This window comes from Dama dama, chromosome 15 (assembly GCF_033118175.1).
Source record: "Dama dama isolate Ldn47 chromosome 15, ASM3311817v1, whole genome shotgun sequence".
Classification (NCBI taxonomy): Eukaryota; Metazoa; Chordata; class Mammalia; order Artiodactyla; family Cervidae; genus Dama; species Dama dama.
In genome coordinates this window covers 64,723,176-64,744,277 of record NC_083695.1, presented here as the reverse complement: position 1 = coordinate 64,744,277, position 21,102 = coordinate 64,723,176, and the positions used below count along the sequence as shown (strand labels likewise).

Sequence of the window (21,102 nt, the reverse complement as noted above, 5' to 3'; positions counted from 1 at the left end):
GATGTGTGGTAAAACCCGGCAGCCTAGGGAATCTGCAGCTAACACGGACCACTGGATGGCAGAGCAGGTCGGATGTGACAGGTGAGCCAGCCTGTGCGGGGAAGATCAGCAGCATCGACTGCCACAGGAAGTCAGTGTGGACTTATAAGAGGAGCAGATCCATCCTTCCTTCTCCTTTCTACTTCTTTCTCCTTGTTTCCAGGGAGGTAGAGAGGCCGCCATGAATTCGTTTAAAGTCTGGGTCAGGGCTCTGTCCATAAGGCTCTCTCTGCCTTACCATTTTGGCATCATGAGGATGATGATGATGAAGGTGATAAGGACAATGATTGATGTCACTGTAATGGATTCACACTAGCACCACTAAATAATCATCACCTCCTCCCCATACCCCGACCAGTTCCAGTAAGACCCACGGGGGGTAAGAGTCTGGCATTCCACTGAGTCCTCTTAACATCGTTCTGATTCATGACTGTATATGACTTAAGGGGGTAGCTGGTGACTTGCTGGCTGGGTATACTTACTATGTTTGGGGCTTTTTAAGTGAAAACGGTTAGTTGGACGGGAAATTCGATACCTATTAACCGAGGTGGGTGAAAAGCGGGGAAGAAAGACCCATGGGTGATGACTAAAACGAAAAAGCAGTCTTGATGTTTGTCAGGAAGCTGCGAAGAGGTGGGGTTGTTGAAACCCAAGATCTGAGTCCCTCTCACCTCCCCCCAAGAACCCACATGCTTTTGCAGTGGAACAGAAGCTCCTTCATTGGGATCCACACATTTGGAATCTGGGGACAAGGCCAGGATTGAGGTCTCCCTTTGTACGACGGACATAGCACTAGCAATGACACTGATTTTTTAAGCTTATAGCTAGTGTAAACAAGAAAAACAGTAGGAGAAGTGTTTTGCCTACTTAAGAACCATTTTTCTGAGCATTTTGTGAACCGTGCTTGTGGTATGCTTTCAGACACTGGGTTAATTATAGCATCTTATTTGCTCATGAAAGCAGGTAGAGCAGGATGTTGGCTTGGCAACACTCTGTTAGCCACTGGTTCGTGTTATTTTACAGATTTAAAGGCATTGCTTGCTCAAGGTGTGATGGGTGGTCAGCAGCTCCACTTCTCCATTTTGACCAAGATTTAGAAAAGAGCTGACATACTCTGCTTGTGTGTCTGGAATTATTTCAAAAACAAGCAAAGAAAATTCTTAAACTTTCAGAACAGAATGAAGCTATGGTTTGGGAATTCCCTGACAATGCAATGGTTAGGGCCCTGCACTCCCACTGCAGTGGGCCTGGGTTCATTCCTGGTTGGGGAACTAAAATCCTACAAGCCACGTGGCACAGCTAAAACAAAAAAGACCTATGGTTTTAATCTATATTTCACAGAATTTCCTTTTCTCATGAATACTGTTTGCCGACAGGTCTTCATTGTGCAGACCAAACTTGTAACATGGCATTTGGGATTCCTTTCCTGTCCTCCTCTCTCCCATCACCCTCCCTCCCCACTTCATACAGAAGGTGCCTCTCCCCCTTGCTTCCTGTGGTCCACACGCATCATTTGCTCTCATGCCTTTGTGTCCGTAAGCTTGCCTTTACCTCTACCAGGATAGTCTTTCCAGCCCCATGTCCTCATTCTCTGTGCCTTTCAAGGCCCTACTTGTCACATCTTTGGGGAGACCCTTCTTTGATCCTCTAGTGGCCATAAGCTGTTTTATAAATCCCTGCTTGTCCATTTGAAGTTATTCCTGTTCTCTTTTGTCTCTGGAAGGTGGAGAGAACCTGTTTCTCTCCTCTGTGGTCCCTTCACTTTCAGTGAAGCTGAGATGTTCTCACTATGACATTTCCTGGGAGGCCTAGTCTAGGGTTTGAATATTTGTTATTCATTGAAAGGCATTGGATGTTTGTTGAAGGAATAGAGGAATGAATTACCAGTTATTTTATTAATTTAAATGGAAAATATGCTTTTTTCATCAAAAGGGTAATCCCAGCACCCAAATGCTATTTGCTCTGGTTAAAGTAAATTAACTTCTTCATCCTTCAGGAGGTTATTCTCAACTTCTCTAAACTTCTGTTATGTTTTTTTCATGTGCCAGCACTTTTATAAACAGCTGGAAACCCAACTCACTTTATTTAGTTGTATTTATGGTCTTGTGATGCTTCCTGGTATGACATAGTTCTCTCAGTTGTTTCATGTGGAGCCTTATCTTCCCAGTTCAGCTGCTGTCTCCTTAAGGCTGATGCTCTCCAGGTGCACTCTTGGGAACCCCTGTGGCATCCTTGTCTTGCATATTCAGTGGATACTTACTTGGTGATTAGGAAGCAAGACTTGGACTTTGAGAAATAGTTGTTTTGTGATTTCATCATCGTGGTTTAGATAGGATGGATGAGTGTCAAAACAGCTGAGAAATTTCATCCTGATTGGAGAAGTCTCTGGAAGTTTGTCCAGACCTCAGACAACTCTCTAGACCTCTGCCCCATCTGTGTGGTGGTTAAATTTGGGCCCTGACCCGGGATACAATTGCAGAGGGAACATGGCTCCTTTTTCTTCATGGGCCACACTGCCTAGGTTGTTTGACTATTCATTTTTGCTTTCTTCCAAGAACCTTTGTCTTGTCTAGTCAAGGCTATGGTTTTTCCAGTGGTCATATATGGATGTGAGAGTTGGACTATAAAGAAAGCTGAGCACCGAAGAAATGATGCTTTTGAATTGTGGTGTTGGAGAAGACTCTTGAGAGTCCCTTGGACTGCAAGGGGATCCAATCAGTCCATCCTAAAGGAGATCAGTCCTGGCTGTTCATTGGAAGGACTGATGTTGAAGCTGAAACTCTAATACTTTGGCCACCTGATGCAAAGAGCTAACTCATTTGAAAAGACCCTGATGCTGGGAAAGATTGAGGGCAGGAGGAGAAGGGATGACAGAGGATGAGATGGTTGGATGGCATCACCGACTCAATGGACATGGGTTTGGGTGGACTCCTGGAGTTGGTGATGGAGGAGGCCTGGCGTGCTGAGGTTCATGGGGTCGCAAAGAATCAGACACGACTGAGTGACTGAACAGAACTGAACTGAAGAACTTTAAATCTTCTTCACTCTTTCTTTCATCAGACACAGTAGAATCCTGAGCACAAAATGATGGTGTCCTACTTCATATCAGCAAAGAGACACCCATGAGCCCCTGACTGGCCCCGATGACCACTTCTATTTCATCCCATTTTTCAGCTTGATTGGTAGAAAGCTCTTAATTCTCAGTTGAAATTTATCTCCTTAGTTTCCTTCTTTGTTCACTTTCTTTTTCCTTGTCATCTAAAACTTGGAGAAAATAATTTGGCATGTTTATGCTACAGGCCTTTTTCCTGCTTTCCCAACTTTGCTTTACCTCATTCTAAAAATCGCTAATAAATTTAATTTGACAAAATGAAAGCAGTACAGCATAATTCAGCTTTTCCCAAACTTTGGTCATTTGAGAATCCTCAACATGGTTTTGGTTTTTTTTTTAAACACCTTTTTGAGATATAATTTATATGCCATATAATTTATCCATATGCTGCTGCTGCTGCTAAGTCACTACAGTCGTGTCTGACTCTGTGCGACCCCATAGACGGCAGCCCACCAGGCTCCCCCGTCCATGGGATTCTCCAGGTAAGAACACTGGAGTGGGTTGCCATTTCCTTCTCCAGTGCATGAAAGTGAAAAGTGAAAGTGAGGTTGCTCAGTCGTGTCCAACTCTTAGCAACCCCATGGACTGTAGCCTACCAGGCTCCTCCATCCATGGGATTTTCCAGGCAAGAGTACTGGGGTGGGGTGCCATTGCCTTCTCCAAATTTATCCATATGGAGTGTGCAATTCAGTGATTTGTGGGTATATTGCACTATCAATTTTTTTGAATTGTGACAGTATATATAACATCATATTTTCCATTTTAACCAATTTAAAATTATAATTTGGCAGCATTAATTACATTCACAATGTGCAACCATTACCAGTATCTATTTCCAGATTTTTTCATGGTACTTTTAACAATACTTTCTTTAAGTCAGTTCCTGTTTTTTCATGTAAATAAATTTATTTTAAAAGGAAAGTTTGCTGCTGTAAATTAAAAACCAATATCTCTGGATAGAGACAAGGTAACTATAAAAATAAAGACAATAAAAACAGAACAGTGATATTAACTTCTACTATACACTAATGCTTGCAGAAGCCTATGGGCTTAGTGCCTTGTTCTCTCCATGGTTCAGAGAGAGGTAAGCACGTTAAGGAGAAGTTAAAGGCATCCTCTTACCAAATTGAGCCTTTCTTCTTGATATAAGTGAGACTGAGAGGGTTGAAAGGGGACTGCTTTCTTACATGTGGCTCACTGTCAGCGCGTGTTTGCTGTACGCTTTGAAATCATCCCCTGTGTGCTGGTCACATGGTCCCCAGAGTGGGAAACACTATCAGAGTGCATGAGAGCATGGATCTGGGGGTTAACTTTCTATACAGCATGCACTGTGTGACTTGGACAATTTATTTCAATTTGGGTGCCCTTGTTTTTTCATCTGTGAAATGGGCAGAATTATTCTAATCTATTAGTTGTGATCAAATAGAATCATTTATGTCAAGGGTTTTGCCTGGTTCCTGGCCTATGGTAAATGCTCAGCAATGGCATTTGTGGTCATTTTGAGGAATGATACTTGTTTATGGTGGGGTTTCTCTGGTGGCTCAGTGGTCAGTGAACCTGCCTGCCAGTGCAGGAGACATAGGTTTGATCCCTGGGTCAGGAAGACCCCCTGGAGAAGGAAATGGCAACCTACTCCAATATTCTTGCCTTGGAAATCCCATGGACAGAGGAGTCTGGCAGCAACAGTCCATGGGGTCTCAAAGAGTCAGACACACTTTTTGACCAAACAACCACCTGCCTATGGTACTTTCCCCAAAGCTTAGCATTACCTTACAAGAGAAGTGAGCTTGTATATTCTGAGAGGGGAGTGGGGAGAAAATGTTTCAAGATCAGCAAACATCCTTCTCTGGCCGTCTTCACCCTTCCTGTCCCTCAGACTATTAAAAAATTGTCCCGATGGAGTGCCAGACAATGTACAGGAAAGAAGCAGTCAGCCCTGTGGTCTGAAAACTTGTTTGGAAACTGACACTGTGCGGCTTCGGGCAGAGGCCCCTGGAGCACACGGAACCCTGACTGGTTCAGCTGGAATTCAGTGTCCTCTGACTTAAATTCTATCCTTGGGATGTGCCTGTTGGCCCTGGTGGTGGGTCATGACACCTAACCAAGGCAGCATCATTCAGAACAAGGCAGGACCACCAGGTGTTGGTGAACAAAAGCCCACATCATGTCTCTTGAGCCACAGTCAGAACCTCAGACCGGGAGTAGCGAGTGATGCTGCTTCCTGCCCTCGTCCACATCCACAGAAGGCAGGGCGCAGTCACCTCGGGGCAAATGCCCACGCTCCCCCTTGCTTACCTGTGGCACGGCCTGGGCTGGGTTCCTTCAATCCTTCAGGCACAGTGTTTCCATCTATAAAATAGGAATAGGTTGTTGATTTCTATCTCACAGGGTGGACGTAAGAATTAAATGAGATTGTCTAGTAAGGCAGTCACCACAACATTCAATGAATGATAACTTTTATTGTTATCATTGTTAGTAATATTGAGTCTGTCACCCAGCCCTCTTATTAAAATATTGAGTAAATGGTAACTTTTATTGTTATCAATATTAGTAATAGTCACCAGCCTTCTTACCTAGTATGAGCTTGTCCAGGTGGCTTGGTGTGATTCCAAGTACATAAAGTGAAAGTGAAAGTTAGTTGCTCAGTCATGTCCAACTCTTCGCGACCCTTTGAACGGTAGCCTGACAGGCTCCTCTGTCTCTGGAATTCTCCAGGCAAGAATACTGGAGTGGGGAGCTAGCTATTCCCTTCTCTAGACGATCTTCCTGACCCAGGGTTCGAAACCCAGTCTCCTGCATTGCAGGCAGATTCTTTACCATCTGAACCACCAGGAAAGCCCCAGATCCAAATACACACACATACTCAATTCATTTAAAATTAATAGTTTCTTTAGACTCAAATAATGTTAAATAACTATTTAGACTTCCTTATAAAGGAAAAAAATTATGAACCTTCAGTGTGATAAGTTATTTTGATGTTGTTCAAATATGTATAAACATATTCAACTCCTAATGCTTATTGTTCTTTCCCAACTCCAAAAGCAAAACAAATGAACCAGATTTACACAGTACATGTGTGAAATAAATACAGGGCATATTTTTTTTTTTTTGTCATAGATCATGGTCATTTTCTGAAACAGCATCATGAACGTGACATGAGGCTCTGGTGCTTGCTGATTCTGTCAAAGGGCCTTGTACAACTCCCCTGTATTATTGGGGGACTTATCTCCCACCACATTACTCAATGTGAAGTGGTGTGTGGAGAAACCTTCTTGTGTTCACTTGACACAAATGCCTCATGTATGTGTCATCCTGCCCCCTGTCTTCTTTCCTGATTAGTCCCTGACAGTCAGCTTAGCATGACCTAGCGGCAAAATGATTACACACACACAGACACACACACACACACACACGCATGGACACATGAACACCACAATCCTGTGGCTGGGCCCAATTGTTACTATTATTTTAATATTTGTTTATTGCTTGTACCAGGTCTTAGTTGTGGCATGTGGGATCTTTGATCTTCATTGTGGCACGCAGGATCTTTAGTTGTGGCATGTGGGACCCAGTTCCCTGACGAGGGAGTCCTCTGCATTGGGAATGCAGAGTCTTAGCCACTGGACCACCAGGGAACCATTTATAATATGGTCACCTGGATAATCTGGAATGTCTTTGCATTACATTTTAAAGGCACCGTCATCTAAATGAAAAGCCCAAGCACTAATTCTCGTAAGGACTGTATCTGAGGACTTTTGGCAGATACCAGGTTTGAGAAACATTGACTCACACCCTACCTAGATCCCCAAAATGTTTGAAGCAAACTCCAAAGTTAAACACAATATAAAAAAGAGAAATGGCAAGAGGAAGACCTGGATGAAAGTGTTAACAGTGGTTAAGAACCAGAATGGAAACTGAGTTACCTGGCAGCAAGGGCAGAAAACGAAACACACCATGTTAGCTTGTGCTGATGAGAGAAAGCAGGCAAGTTCTCTGGAGAGACAGACTTTCTGACACTGAATTCAAGGAGTGTTTTGCCACATGGGTCCTTAATAGATAAGCTAGATATACAAAGTCTTTTTCTATAATTTTTCCACAGTTTCTCCAGGCCTCATAAAAGCTGAGAGGAATATTGTTAAATTTTAAAGCAATAAGGATACTATTTTTGGTGTTAGTTCTGGAAGGTCTTGTAGGTCTTCATAGAACTGTTCATCTTCAGCTTCTTTGGCATTAGTGGTTGGGGCGTAGACTTGGATTACTGTGTGTTGAATGATTTGCCTTGGAAGTGAACAGAGATCATTCTGTCATTTTTGAGACTGCATCAAAGTACTGCAATTCAGACTCTTGTTGACTATAAGGGCTAGTCCATTTTCTTCTAAGGGGTTCTTGCCCACAGTAGTAGATACAAAGGTCATCTGAATTAAATTTGCCCATTCCTACCCATTTTAGTTCACTGATTCCCAAAATGTTGAAGTTCATAAACTCCAGGAGACAGTGAAGGACAGGGAAGCCTGGCATGCTGCAGTCCATGGGGTCGCAAAGAGTCAGATATGACTTAGCGATTGAACAAGGATACTATTGGTGTTTTGATAATATTTTAACTGGGGAGGATCCTTGGGGTTTTCAGTGTTTTGTTTTCACTCAAACATTTATTTATTTGAGTTTCAGGACAGTAAGGATAGTATTATCGTCAATGTGGGGAGGGAGTGAGAGGAATTTACATGTGTAAGTGGGAAACTTTGGTGCCATCTCATTCTTTCAGGTGGATTTTGATGGTGCTTTTGTCTGGGTTGGTATTTCCTTCAAAGGAAACTCTGAATCTGCTGAAGTGGTTGGACCCTGACCCAGTGTGACCCAGTGCACAGTGGGCTGGGAAGAGACTGATGTGGCTGAAGAAATGAAAGTGATGCTCAACTGGAATTCACTGCCCTGCAGAGTGAATGGCATCCTGCCTGACTTCTTGAAACGAATTAGCCTCCAGTAGCTCATTCATTTCAGGTGACTAAATGAATAGACCTACTGGAAGGAGCTGTTTCTAGGGCCGACCTGAACACTGGAGAATATCTGCAACATGCTCTACTATTAGGACCAATCTCACCATAAATGATGCCAAACTGGTGAAGTGATTAGTCAAAAGACTTAGCTGCTACTTCTCTCTGCCCATCTTCACCTCTCCCCATTATCAAAGTGCTTTCTCACTGTGGAGAATATGAAAATGTATGAATGGTTGGAAGGTAGAAAAGATGGAGGGAAGGGTCATGCACAGTTTATCCACACATTTTCTTTTTTTTTATGCCTATATGCATCTTTAATTTAACGTAGTCTATTTCATGGATATTTAATTTCCAAATACATGGTTTTTTTTAAGCATCTTAGATATTCATTTCTCATTTTGATATCAATTTCTCATTTAAATGCTTTCTTCTCTGCAATGATTCTGTGTTTTTCAATCTTCTAACCTTACTGTGGCTTTCAGTGGCTAAGTCAAAGATCTTGGTAAATGTCACACTGCACTTGAAAATATATGGGTTATTTTCAAACACCTGTTGATATTGATTTCTAACGTAATTCCACAGTGATAAGAGAACAGACTTTGTATGATATCAATACCTTTAGACCATGAAATTTTTGCACTTTGTTTTATGTCCCTGGATATGTTCCAGTTCTCCTGGTTTACAGTCTATGAGAACTTGAATAGACTTTGTATCCTGCTGTTGTGTGAAAATTGTATAAATCTTAATTATGTTGAATTAGTTCATAGTGCTTTTCAAGTCTATATATCCTTCTACTTTTCTGTCCATCCTATTGATTTTTGAGAGTTTGATATTGAAACTCCAACTAAAAATCTTAATTTACTTAAAAAACTGTAATATATAGAACTATATGTAACTTTGTTCTGCATTTTTCAAGTCTCCTATAAATGTGTTACCATACTTCCATAATTTAAATTTCTTAAAAAGAAAAAAATACAGTCTACATCAAATATTATTACTTTACATGTAGTGTAAGAAAATTATAACAGTATATTTTCATTTCTTCCCTTCTGTCCTTTGGGCTACTGTTGTCATACATCATACATCTCTGTTATAAACAGTACATTGTTTGTTTTCGCTTTATATAGTCTTTTAAAGAGATTAAAAATGAGAAAAAATAACTTCCATAAGCTTCTTTATTCTTTTTGTACAATCCAAATTTCTATCTAGTATCAATTTTCTACTGCCTGAAAGACTTTCATTAATGCTTTGTGGTATAGATCTGCTGGTCATGAATTCTCTCAACTTTAGTCAGTCTATTTAAAAAGACAAATATCCTTCATTTTTTGAAGGATATTTTTTGAGTATAGAATTCTAGTTTGATCTATTTTTCAGTCCTATTGTTTTCTACCTTTAATAACTTCTGGCCAGACATCTACTATCATTCTTATCTTTGTTCCTTTATGTCTTTCTTTCTGGTTGTTTTTATGAATTTCCCCTTAACCACTAGGATTAACTAACTTGATCATGATGTGCTTTGGTATGATTCTATTTTTGCTCTTTATATTTATTTGAGTTATTTTGAGCTTCCTGGAACTGTGAATTTATAGTTTTCATGGAATTTGGAATTTTTTTCACTATTAGAAAAATACTTTTTCTGTCTTCTCTCTGCTCTTCTTCTGGGATTCTATTGCTTCCCACTGCCTACAAAAGGCAGGCAAAGCAGTTTCAAATAGCTTTCCAGGTCACCCATTTGAGATCCCAAACTACCTTCCAGACTCATCTGTCTCATACACCCAATTCTGCAGTCAAAGTTGTGTGTCTGTGTGTCTGTGTGTCTGTGTGTGTGTGTATTCAACCCCAGACCACTGCACACATTTTCTTTATAAAAAAAATTTAATTAATTTATTTTAATTGGAAGCTAATTACTTTGCAATATTGTGGTGGTTTTTGCCATACATTGGCACGAATCAGCCACAGTATCCACACTTGTTTTTTTCTTCTGACTTTTTTTTTTCTTTTTCAATGTTTGGTTGCGCTGTGTCTTCGTTGCCATGTGAGAGCTTTCTCTAGTTGCAGAGAGAAGAGGCTACTCTCTAGTTGCAGTGTGAGGGCTTCTCATTGCAGTGGCTTCTCCCGCTGCAGGGCATAGGCTCTATAACATGCAGGCTTGAGTCGTTGCAGCCAGATTCAGTAGTTGGGGCACACCATCCCAGTTGAAGGGCTTCCCTGGTGGCTCAGGCAGTAAAAAGCGTCTGCCTACAATGTGGGAAAACCCGGTTCATTCCCTGGGTCGGGAAGATCCCCTGGAGAAGGAAATGGCAACCTACACCAGTACTCTTGCCTGGAAAATCCCATGGATGGAGGAGCAATCTTCCTGGACCAGGGATTGAATCTGCGTCCCCTGCAATGGCAGGCAGATTCCCACCCACTGTACCACTGGGGAAGTCCTCTTCTGATGTTTTAAAATGCATTTTCCTTTATATAACTGGTATCTTATACTCTGAGATATATGACTTTATATTCTGTTTTTTTTTTTTTTTTTGCTTAACATTTCATAAACTTTTACATAAAATAATATTTAAAGTGAAATATACTTTTAATATTCTTTTATCGGGTTGTTCTTTGTTTCTCAGAGATGCAGAGAATGATTTAGCAGACATCTTGGTTCATTATCTTTGTCTACATTTTGAACATTTATTTCCTTACCTTAAGAGAGATTTCTAGAAGTAGAGTTGTGTGGCCAAGGACACGAACATTGTAAAGACTTGCTATCTCAGTCACATGGCTTTCCAGAAAGAGTGTGCCAGTTTTTACTTTCTTCAGCAACCAGTAAGAGTACCTGTCCTACCTCACCTTCAAATATTTCTTAATTGGAAAAAGGTGAAATAGCAGTATATTATTTTTATTTGCATTTCCATGATGATTAGTGATAATGAATGATTTAATTTTTCTGGATGGGGAGGTAAGTTTTGTTTCTTCCTTTGTGAATCATCTACTTATTTGGCTTTGGGTATCTTTAAAGAGATTTCTATGATCTCTTCATATATTAAGGAGATTGTCCCCTTGGCCTATTTATTTCAAATTTTCAACCAGTTTGTGGTTTGCCATTGAATTTCTGGTAACAGCTTTATTGATATATAATTCACATAGCAAACAATTTACCCATTTAGAATATACAATTCTATGATCTTTTTTGTATCTTCACAGACCAGTTCAACTGTCACTATGATAAATTCTAAAATATTTTCATCACCTCAAAAAGAAACTTCATACCTCTTAGCTGTTATCTCCCAACCTCCCCACCCCTTCCCAAGAATCCCCAGCCCTAAGCAATTACTAGTCTATTTTCTGTTTCTATGGATGTGATGATTCTAGACATATCGTATGTTTGAAATCATGTAATGTGTGATCTTTTGTGGCTGGCTTCTTTCACTCAGCATAATGTTTTCAACATTCATCTATGTTGTAACATGTATTAGCATCTTTTTTGTGGTGAATAATTTGTCAATCCATTCATCAAAGAATGGGTAATTGGGTTGTTTCCACCTTTGACTATTATGACTAATGCTGCTAAAGCATTACAATTTTATTTTTAATTAAATTTGTTTACCTAAGTTTTAAATTAATGTCATCAATGCTATTGCTTGTTTCATTTGTATTTCTTCAATTGTTTTTAAGATAAACAAATCTTTTCTCAAAACAAAGATAAAATTTTCACCCACGTTTTGATATACTTTTATCTTTTAAAATTTGTTTTATTGTTCATTTCCATCTGTAATCCATCTAAATTTTCTTTCGGAGTGTATGAGAATTAAGATTCTAAACAGTCTCTCTGTCTCTCTATGTCCATCCCACATAGCTAAATTTTTTCAGCACTGCCTGCTGAGTCATCCTTTTCACCAAACATTTTCTTTATTCTGTACTGATTTTTAGTGCTTTCTTTATTACATATTGAGGTGTTTTTGTTTTTTATTTTTTTGGTGGTTCAGTAACTTTTGGACAATCAGCAGTTAATTTTCATCCACATTAACTGGAGATTTTTGAAAGTTGTGACAGGCACATAGGTAACCAATGTGTGGTTCGTTTGGTGAATGTTTTCTGACAAGTGCACACAACTAGGGTATGGGACATTCCTTATTCCTTTGGCCCAGACAGGGCTGTTGAGCCTTATGTCAACGTGCACACTTAGGGTTCCCATCTCCTTCGTGGCAAATTTCTAGATTTCTCTGAGTGCCCGAGGGGCACACTTCTTGAAACCCACTCCAAGGATGAGCTTGTGAACACTGATAGTGTATTCTTTGGTCACTCTGTTGATGGCAGGTCGGCCCTTCTTCTCGCCACCCTTCTTTGTGGGAGCCATCCTGCAGGGGTGGGGCTGGAAAGAGAGTGCAAGGGATTGTCACATGCTAAGTTTCTGTGAGGATGAAACTTGGTTTGGGAGTAGTCTATTGTATTTAATTGCTCTGTTAAATTTTTTTATACATTTAATATAAAATAAGACTTATCTTTTATTGTTTTTGTAAACTTTAGTAGAAGACAGAAAACCTATATAAATGGAATTTTTCTAGATAGGAAACACTGTGGCAACTACAATTTAAAATTCAGCACAGGAAGGGTGTGTGACCTGTACTTTACATTTTATTTGAAAGTCAGAAAAATTTGTGATTATTGTTTTAGTCAGATTTTCTACTTACTTTGAAACAGTTTTGATAGTTTATATATTTTCTGTAAAAATTGTATTGAAATTAAAAAAAAAACTATTAGCAACAAGTTTTCACATCAGTATATTTCTAAAATTTTCTCCATATTTGTTGTTATCATCTCTTTCTTGTTTGGCTTATTTCTATTTCTCTTTTCTTTTCTTGATTGTATTTATTAGAGCTTTAATTCTTTGGCCAGCCAACTAACTGGGTCAGCAATTTGGGAGAAATGAAGAGATTTTCTTTTTTGAAGCAATAGACCGGTACTGTGAGTCTATCCTAAGGCAATTATATCTGTACAATAAATTAGAATAGGTAGCTGGCAAAAGTTCTACCCACTCAGGATAGTATCTAAACAATTCTAGATCCATAAGTAGTTCCAGGGAGTTTCTTGCAGTTTTAAGTGACTGATGAATGTTGTAAGTCAATGAAGTTCTTTTCTCATCCAGGAAGAACCATAGAAATGAAAAACTGACATGTTTAGGCAATGAATGATACAGAACTAAAGCTTGATGTGGTGTTACATAGTTATTAACAGGAAGAATATTAATTGTCCCTGATTTTTTGGCTCTTTCTTTCACAAGTTCCCGTGGTGGGTGGGAGTGTGCCTGGGTAGCATGTGTAGTTCTGTTCATGGGGATGGGCCCTGGCCATTTTAATAGTGACCAGTCAAGCAGAAGGGCTTCCCTCATAGTTCAGTTGGTAAAGAATCTGCCTGCAATGCAGGAGACCCCAGTTCAATTTCTGGGTCAGGAAGATCCGCTGGAGCAGGGATAGGCTACCCACACCAGTATTCTTGCACTTCCCTTGTGGCTCAGCTGGTAAAGAATCTGTCCGCAATGCAGGGGACCCATATTTGATCTCTGGGTTGGGAAGATCCCGTGGAGAAGGGAAAGGCTACCCACTCCAGTACTCTGGCCTCAAGAATTCCATGGATCGTATAGTTCATGGGGTTGCAAAGAGTAGGACAGAACTGAGCAACTTTCACTTTTCACTTTCAAGGAGAAAATGTTGTGGAGAAGGGCAGATCCAGTGGAGAAAATGTCAGCCTTCCCTTAATTTGGCTTGGATGGCACGGAGATGGGGAGACTACTGCACTTAGCCTGTGTGCAGGGGTCGAGGAGCACTGGTCATTAGCCCTGAGTGAGAGGGGTCAGTAGGCCTGAAAGGAAAGGAGAGATAGAGGAGATTGTGACTCTGGCGCAGAGTGAGAAACAGTATCTGTCTCCTCGGGGCTCAGCACTAACTTCTGCCTGGATTCCCATTGTGCTAACAAGGTCAGAGACCAGGCTGCACTCAGCCCCGCCTTCTGGACTGGTGCGTCTTGGATGAAATCGGTACCTGCCTGGCTGTCCATCACACTCTGGACCTGTGTGTAGACATCTGTCAGAACACATGTCAGGCTCCAGGACAAGACCCCTGCCCAAGGCTATGGAGCTTTTCACTTGCATATCTGGGAGACCTTGGGCCCTCCCCTGGCCTGGGCAGGTTCTGGAGACCCTTGGCTCACAGTTACAGCCCTAGGACAAGGTGGATTGGTTCCCCACACCTGCTCTGGCACCTCAGCCTTCATGGTGGTGGGAGCACAGCCCTCCCCTGGCATGACCTGGGATCTTGAGAGCAAGCCTGTGTTACAGCTTTCTTTGGGGACATATCTGCCTGATCTGCCACCCCAGCTTTCTCCCAGGACGTATGTCACTCCTTCTATGGGAGGCCAGCCTGCCGGAATCAGCCAAATTAACCTCTCTCCAGCCTTTCTAAAAGATGGGCTCTCTGAAGGCGGGATGGGTGTTTGGTTCACGCTCGTGTTCTTGCAACACCTGGCACAGTTGGCTGACTCTGTCGGTGGTTTAGAAATGGAGAAGAACAAGCCTGAGGAAGGGACTAGATGGACTTTCCTGTTCCTTGCAGCTGTTCTTAACCATTTTGTTCCTCTTTGAGGATCTGATGAAGCTCTGGACTATCTCCAGGGAAGTTTAGGCAAATACACACACACATGCACACACACAGACACACAGAGAATCTTGCACACAGGCACCCTATCAGTTGTTGAGCCCCGGTTAAAAGTCCCTGCTTTAGAGCTCTGGTAGGTTGCAAGTACCCCCATCTCAGCATCATCTCACTCCATGGCATGCTCTGTCTGCACACCCCTGCTCACCTGCTCCAAATCCGAGCACGCTCCAGTCTTCCCATGGCAAGGGTGTTGGCTGTGGTACTGATTTGGGAGCCAGTGACTCTCTAAGGTTTGTTGAAAGTGATTGCCTTTTACCATTGCCCTGGGGGGAGTAGGCTGGCTAGCCATGACCTTGAGGAATAATGACTTCCTGGAAAGCACAGGTTTTATCTGATGTTCAAAAGATGGCCTTTAAGTGGACAGCCTAGTCTTGACACCCCTCCCTTTGAGGAGAAGGGGCCTCTTTCCACAGTCACCAAAGCCAGCCCTGCAAGAAGTCCAGAGGTGAAGCCTGCAGAAGTCTGTTGTTTGCGGCCAGGCCTGCCAGCCCCAGACAGCAGCCTGCCCCAGACGTCTTGGCCTTTCTCTCCACCATCATCTTCCTGCCGTCACCCTATCCTCGTGGCCTCCATGGGGTTGACTTTTTCCTCTTTCATGATTTCCTGAGTCACTCCCTTCAGCTTGTATTTGTTTGACATTCGGAGCCATTTCCTATTTGGTAACGTTTGGGGTTTTAATGGGGGTGGGACATGCCCAGCTCCGCTTCCCTTTCTTTCCATTCAGCTGTGTTCTCTGCCGTAGATTCTGGCTGCGACTCAGTCACTGACACCGAGACTGAGGACGAGAAGTTCCTTCCCTACTCAAAGCAGCAGAGCCTGCCGCCGCCGGAGACTCCGCCTGGGAACCTGATGGTGGTGCAGCCGGAGCGCATCCGCTGTGGGGTAGGCACCTCTGGGGCTGGTGGGTGGATGTTGGATCACGGACTTCGGGGCTTCTCAGTGGATGTAGTCAAGGGAGCGGTATTCTCCTGTCACACCTTTGTGTAATCCCAGCTTTCTTGTAGGGCTTCCATATACATTAGCCACCCTGGGACTCCCAGGGCCTGGGCCCTGGACATGCCTCACTCCTTTAAGTCAAAGGGAAAAGAGCCCAGGAATATATGTGTCATCAATTCAAGACATTAAGTTCATGAGACAAAAACTTAGAATGTGTTGAAGGCCAGCAGACATGAACATTACAATACACTATATGCCAACACTGGAGTTAGAGGCCTGGGTCTGGTCCTTCCAGCCCAGTGCTGGGCATATTGACAGCTTGCTTCTCTGTTAGCTGGCTCCTTGTATGGCCCCAAAGTGCCTCAAAGCGTAATGGCTGAAACTTGCTGGCCAGTATCATTTGCAAAAGGAAGAAGCTTAATGCCTGAGCTGCTGCTGCTAAATTGCTTCAGTAGTGTCTGACTCTGTGCGACCCTAAAGATGGCAGCCCACCAGGCTCCCCCGTCCCTGGGATTCTCCAGGCAAGAACACTGGAGTGGGTTGCCATTTCCTTCTCCAGTGCATGAAAGTGAAAAGTGAAAGTGAAGTCGCTCAGTCATGTCTGACTCTTCGCGACCCCATGGACTGCAGCCTACCAGGCTCCTCCGTCCATGGGATTTTCCAGGCAAGAGTACTGGAGTGGGTTGCCATTGCCTTCTCCGTAATGCCTGAGCATAACATGACTAACATTTTCACGGGTAGGACCCACTTTAAGAGATGATTTGAATGTGATAACCAACTGATGAGCCACTGTCATTTGAATACTACCACAGTATTGATAGTTTTTCATTATCTTTCCTTTTCTGATGAAAAATGTGTAGTATTTGGTTCAGAGCAGTGAAATGCTTTCTTGTGGGTAGAAGCCTGTGCTAGGTTTGCCACTGTGGGCTCCTGGAGGCAAGAGGGCGGAAGGGCCATGGAAATGGGAAGTCTTAGCTTCTCTGCACTTGTGAGTGGCTTTCTGTGCATCCTGAGACCTCAAGGTGTTGGGCAAGGACGCCCTCCATGGGGGTTGCAAGCTGCTTCTTCAGACTGGATTGAACTCATAGATGTGTTTGGTTTGAGCTGCTCAGTGTTTTAAAAATTAGGCATGAAAATCTGTTTCCAGCTTCCTTTGGATCAGAATCTGGTAATAACCAGGTCTGTGATGAGCAGCTGGGCCATTAGATGCATCCCTGGTTCTCATCAGTCCCTTTTTTTTGTACCCACTTCACTCCTTTTCCTGACCAGCCAGGCTTTGTGGTGGGCATGCAGTTTCTAGTCTCCCTATACTCTTTCCTGCCTTCCCCACGCCCCTCTCATCCTGACATCAGGCTGGAGACTGAGAAGGGTTTGGAACTGAAGAATAATACCCCACCCATACCTCCCTGGTTTTCCAGGCTTTGGCTCCTTCTCCTGTGCTGGCTCCCACTGACCCAGGATTCTCTCTGCTGCCTGCTCCAGGTCTTTGGATCCTGGGGCAGCTGGGCTGGAGTTGGGTCATGACTGTCAAGGGGGAGACACACTCATTTTCACTGGCTCCCCGCCCTCCTTGGGAGAAGGAGCAGGTTGGACAGGGCTGGACCCACAGTGGGAGACAGGTCCACCACAAACACACTCACATTTACCCTTAGCCAGCCTCTGTGAGCCAGGACCACAGCCCCCCTCCCAGCTGCTCTGGAATCAAGAGTGGCCCTCATCACAAAGGCCTACTCTAAAGGCTTGATAGCAGAATTTTACAATGAATTTCTGGGGATTAGCTATGGCCAGAAATTTCTCCTTTTCCCCTGCTTTTTGGACAGTGTGTCCTTTCTAGTTCAATGTCTTAAGAACTTAACCAGCATAACCATCACAGTAAAATAGATAATTCCATTTGGCAGGTTTGACAAGAGATCTCAAAACAATATAAAACTGCACTCAGGTTGCTCAATGCCTTGGGGAAATTAATCCTCCAATCAGTTATTTTTGTCCCTCTGAGAAGAGCATAAATTCCAAAACTCAAGAAGCCTTCTGTAAATCAGTGCCTCTTGCTCTGTAAGGCTGACTCACCCAGGGGTCTTGGTAAAATGCAGACTCCGATGTGGTGTCTGGTGGGTCCAGGCTGGGCTTGTTTCTAACAAGCTTCCACAGATACCAATGCTGCTGGTCCCTTGGCCTCAGTTTGGGTACCAAAGCTGATCTAGAATCAGTTCAGTTCAGTTGCTCAGTCATGTCTGAGTCTTTGCCACCCCATGGACTGCAGCACCCCAGGCTTCCCTGTCCATCACCAACTCCCAGAGGTTGCTCAAACGCATGTCCATCACGTCGGTGATGCCATCCAACCATCTCATCCTCTGTCATCCCCTTCTCCTCCCACCTTCAATCTTTCCCAGCATCAGGGTCTTTTCCAGTAGTTGTGTATGGATGTGAGAATTGGACTATAAAGAAAGCTGAGTGCTGAAACACTGATGCTTTTGAACTGTGGTGTTGGAGAAGACTCTTGAGAGTCCCTTGGACTGCAGGGAGATCCAAGCAGTCCATCCTAAAGGAAATCAGTCCTGAATATTCTTTGGAAGGACTGATGCTGAAGCTGAAACTCCAATACTTTGGCCACCTGATGCGAAGAACCGACTCATTGGAAAAGACCCTGGTCTAGAATACTGCTTCTCAAACTATCTGTGGTGAAGAACTTTTTAAAAATGTTGTTCTTTCAAGTTTCCAATTCTGCCATAGACCAATACTTTTATAATACAACAAAAAAGAAATGCTATAAAAAAGTAAATGAACAGACATATAAAATACCAGCCCCAGGTTTTAAAATTATTATTGGGTTTGACAGACATAAGATGATCAAATTGCTATTAAGGGTTATAAATGTTCACTCTTGGGCTTTGTAACTGGTCTTTTGGGACCTGTGGCCAGCAGTCACTGCCTGACACTGGACTGTAGACCCCACCCTGCTCTGGAGCAGCTTCACTGGGGAGAGCTGGGGCTCCAAAAACCAGGGAGAAGGAACAATGACTGGTCTCCCATTCCAGGCAGAAACCACTGTCTACGTCATCGTGAGATGTAAGTTGGATGAGAAGGTGACAACAGAAGCCGAATTTTCTCGTGAGGATTCTCCCTCGATAAGGGTGGAAGCCAAGCTGGAGAATGAGTACACTGTTTCCGTGAAAGCTCCCAGTAAGTAGCCCCATTGACCTCCAGAAATTAGGCCTCGTGTGAAGAGGCCCCTTCTTTCTTTACCTTGTTGACAGCTGTCTTTATCAGTCATTGAGAAAAGTGACAACCAAGATTTGGGTTGGTTGTTATATTCTCTTGAAAGGAAAAAGAAGTTGTAGAAGCATACATGTGTGATGGGGAGGAAATGGATATATTACAATGTTTACAAAGTTAATGTATTAACATTTTTTTTAAATTAGAGAAAAATAGGAGAAGTAGGGATAAAGTCATCTGACACCCTGTCACTAGGTCTTCTTTGCCTTTGTTCCTAATTTTTAAAAACATATTTGTTCCAATAGTATCTATTACCTTATATTCTGATTTTCTTTATGTAATCTTAATTTATCCTGTCTCCATCCTTTTACCACTGTACTATTACATGGACTTTGAAACTCTCAATTTTATAATTTTTTTTTCTATTACAAAAGTAATGTGTGCTCAATATAGAAAACTTGGAGAATACAGTAACCAGAAAAGAAAGTAGGTGGAAAATTACCCATATGCCCCCAAAGGAAATCACTGGTTTCTGTATTTTCCCACATCTGTGTACATAACTTTGTCTTGCAACCGACTATCATTACCTGAAAATACACTGTGAATATTTTCCCATGTTAATAAATATTCTTTTGACAAAATGATGCTTAATGGTTGCAAGGTAATCCAATGTGTAGATGTACCATAATTTATAAAACTAGCCCCTTGAATTGGACCTATATCTTAAAACCATAATTTTTAAAGCTATATAACACTCAGCTGAATAGAAATATCTTTTAATTTTCATTTCCTCATTATTGCCTATTTATGTCATTTTTTATTTCTTATTGTCTTCTTGTTATTTTAAGTGATGATGTATTGAGCCTCTTTATGCATGCAGGTTAGTGTCCTCGAGATGGAATTCCTAAAACATTGGGCGTTTTTAAGGGTCCTGAAAGATGATGCTTAGTTGCTTTATGGGATATTACTACTGTCAAGTTTATCTGCTATCTCATCACCAACACTAGGCCTTGTCACTTTGAATATTTTTGCTAATTTAATATGTTTCTAAAAAGTAGTCCATGGTTTTAATTTGCCTTTCTTTGATTACTAGCGAGGTTAAGTATTTTTCCATGTTCTCTACTTGTCACATTTCCTCTTTTGTGAATCGAATCTTTGTGGTTGGTGTATTTTTAATTTTTTCTTTCCCCCTCAAAACCCCTTCCTGTGGTGTAGAAGAGAGAACCCTCAGGGAGAGCGCACAGTAATGACGGCAGCACAGCAAGTGAATCAGTTCTACTGGTGTGATGGGTGAAGTGCAGAGTCCCACCGCCAGCATCCCCCCTGCCTCTGGTGACCACTGGCCAGCATCTCCCCCGCCTCTGGTGACCACTGGCCTTTATATAAAGTGCTTTAAATTCAGCTCTTCTTCCTGTCTATTGTGACTCGGGGCCTGCAGTAGTGAGTAAAGCAGATGGCAGTCTTCGAAAAGTTAAATTGCAGACCCAGTGCGGATAATCCCTCTGACCCAGAGCTCTCCTGTGTGTCAGTCTGCCCACTGCTTCTTCTGCTCTGCCCCTCACTTCCCAACCCTACAGTTCACCTCCAAGCCCTTTGTTCCAGTCCCCAATTCATTTCTTCACCGTTTAAGTAATCCAGGAAGACTTTCCCCTGTACTCTTAAAAAAAAAACAAACAACAGTTTTTTAGTATCTTTTCTTCCATCCAGACCTTTCATCTGGGAATGCTTCTCTGAAGATATATTCTGGGGACTTAGTGGTATGTGATACCATTATCAGCTATTATACTGACATGGAGGAAATTGGGAATTTATTGTCCAATGCTGCAAATCCTGTGGAGTTCATGTGTCAGGTAAGGACGATGAAAGGACCCCAGAGTTTTCTGTACCTATAGTTTCTGCTCATGGTTCACAATCTGAAATCTGTTGGGTGGGAGATTGTTGTTGTTCAGTTGCTCAGTTGGACTGTGGCATGCCAGACTTCCCTGTCCTTCACCATCTCCCAGAACTTGCTCAAACTCATGTCCATTGAGTTAGTGATGCCATCCAACCATCTCATCCTCTGTTGTCCCCTTATCCTCCTGACCTCAATCTTTCCCCGCATCAGGGTCTTTTC

At 42.4% G+C, this 21,102-nt stretch overlaps 1 protein-coding gene and 1 pseudogene across 1 annotated transcript in view; one reads left to right on the top strand and one right to left on the bottom strand.

The window, feature by feature from the left end:
• PIK3AP1 (phosphoinositide-3-kinase adaptor protein 1) overlaps positions 1–21,102 on the top strand; it is a 115,190-nt gene that overhangs the window by 41,879 nt on the left and 52,209 nt on the right. Inside the window, exons 3-5 of the mRNA XM_061162274.1 lie at positions 15,583–15,722; positions 18,812–18,956; positions 20,697–20,839. Coding sequence (XP_061018257.1) covers positions 15,583–15,722; positions 18,812–18,956; positions 20,697–20,839 — 428 coding nt within the window. The remainder of the gene's footprint in view (positions 1–15,582; positions 15,723–18,811; positions 18,957–20,696; positions 20,840–21,102) is intronic.
• LOC133070723 (large ribosomal subunit protein eL31-like) lies at positions 12,113–12,508 on the bottom strand (annotated as a pseudogene).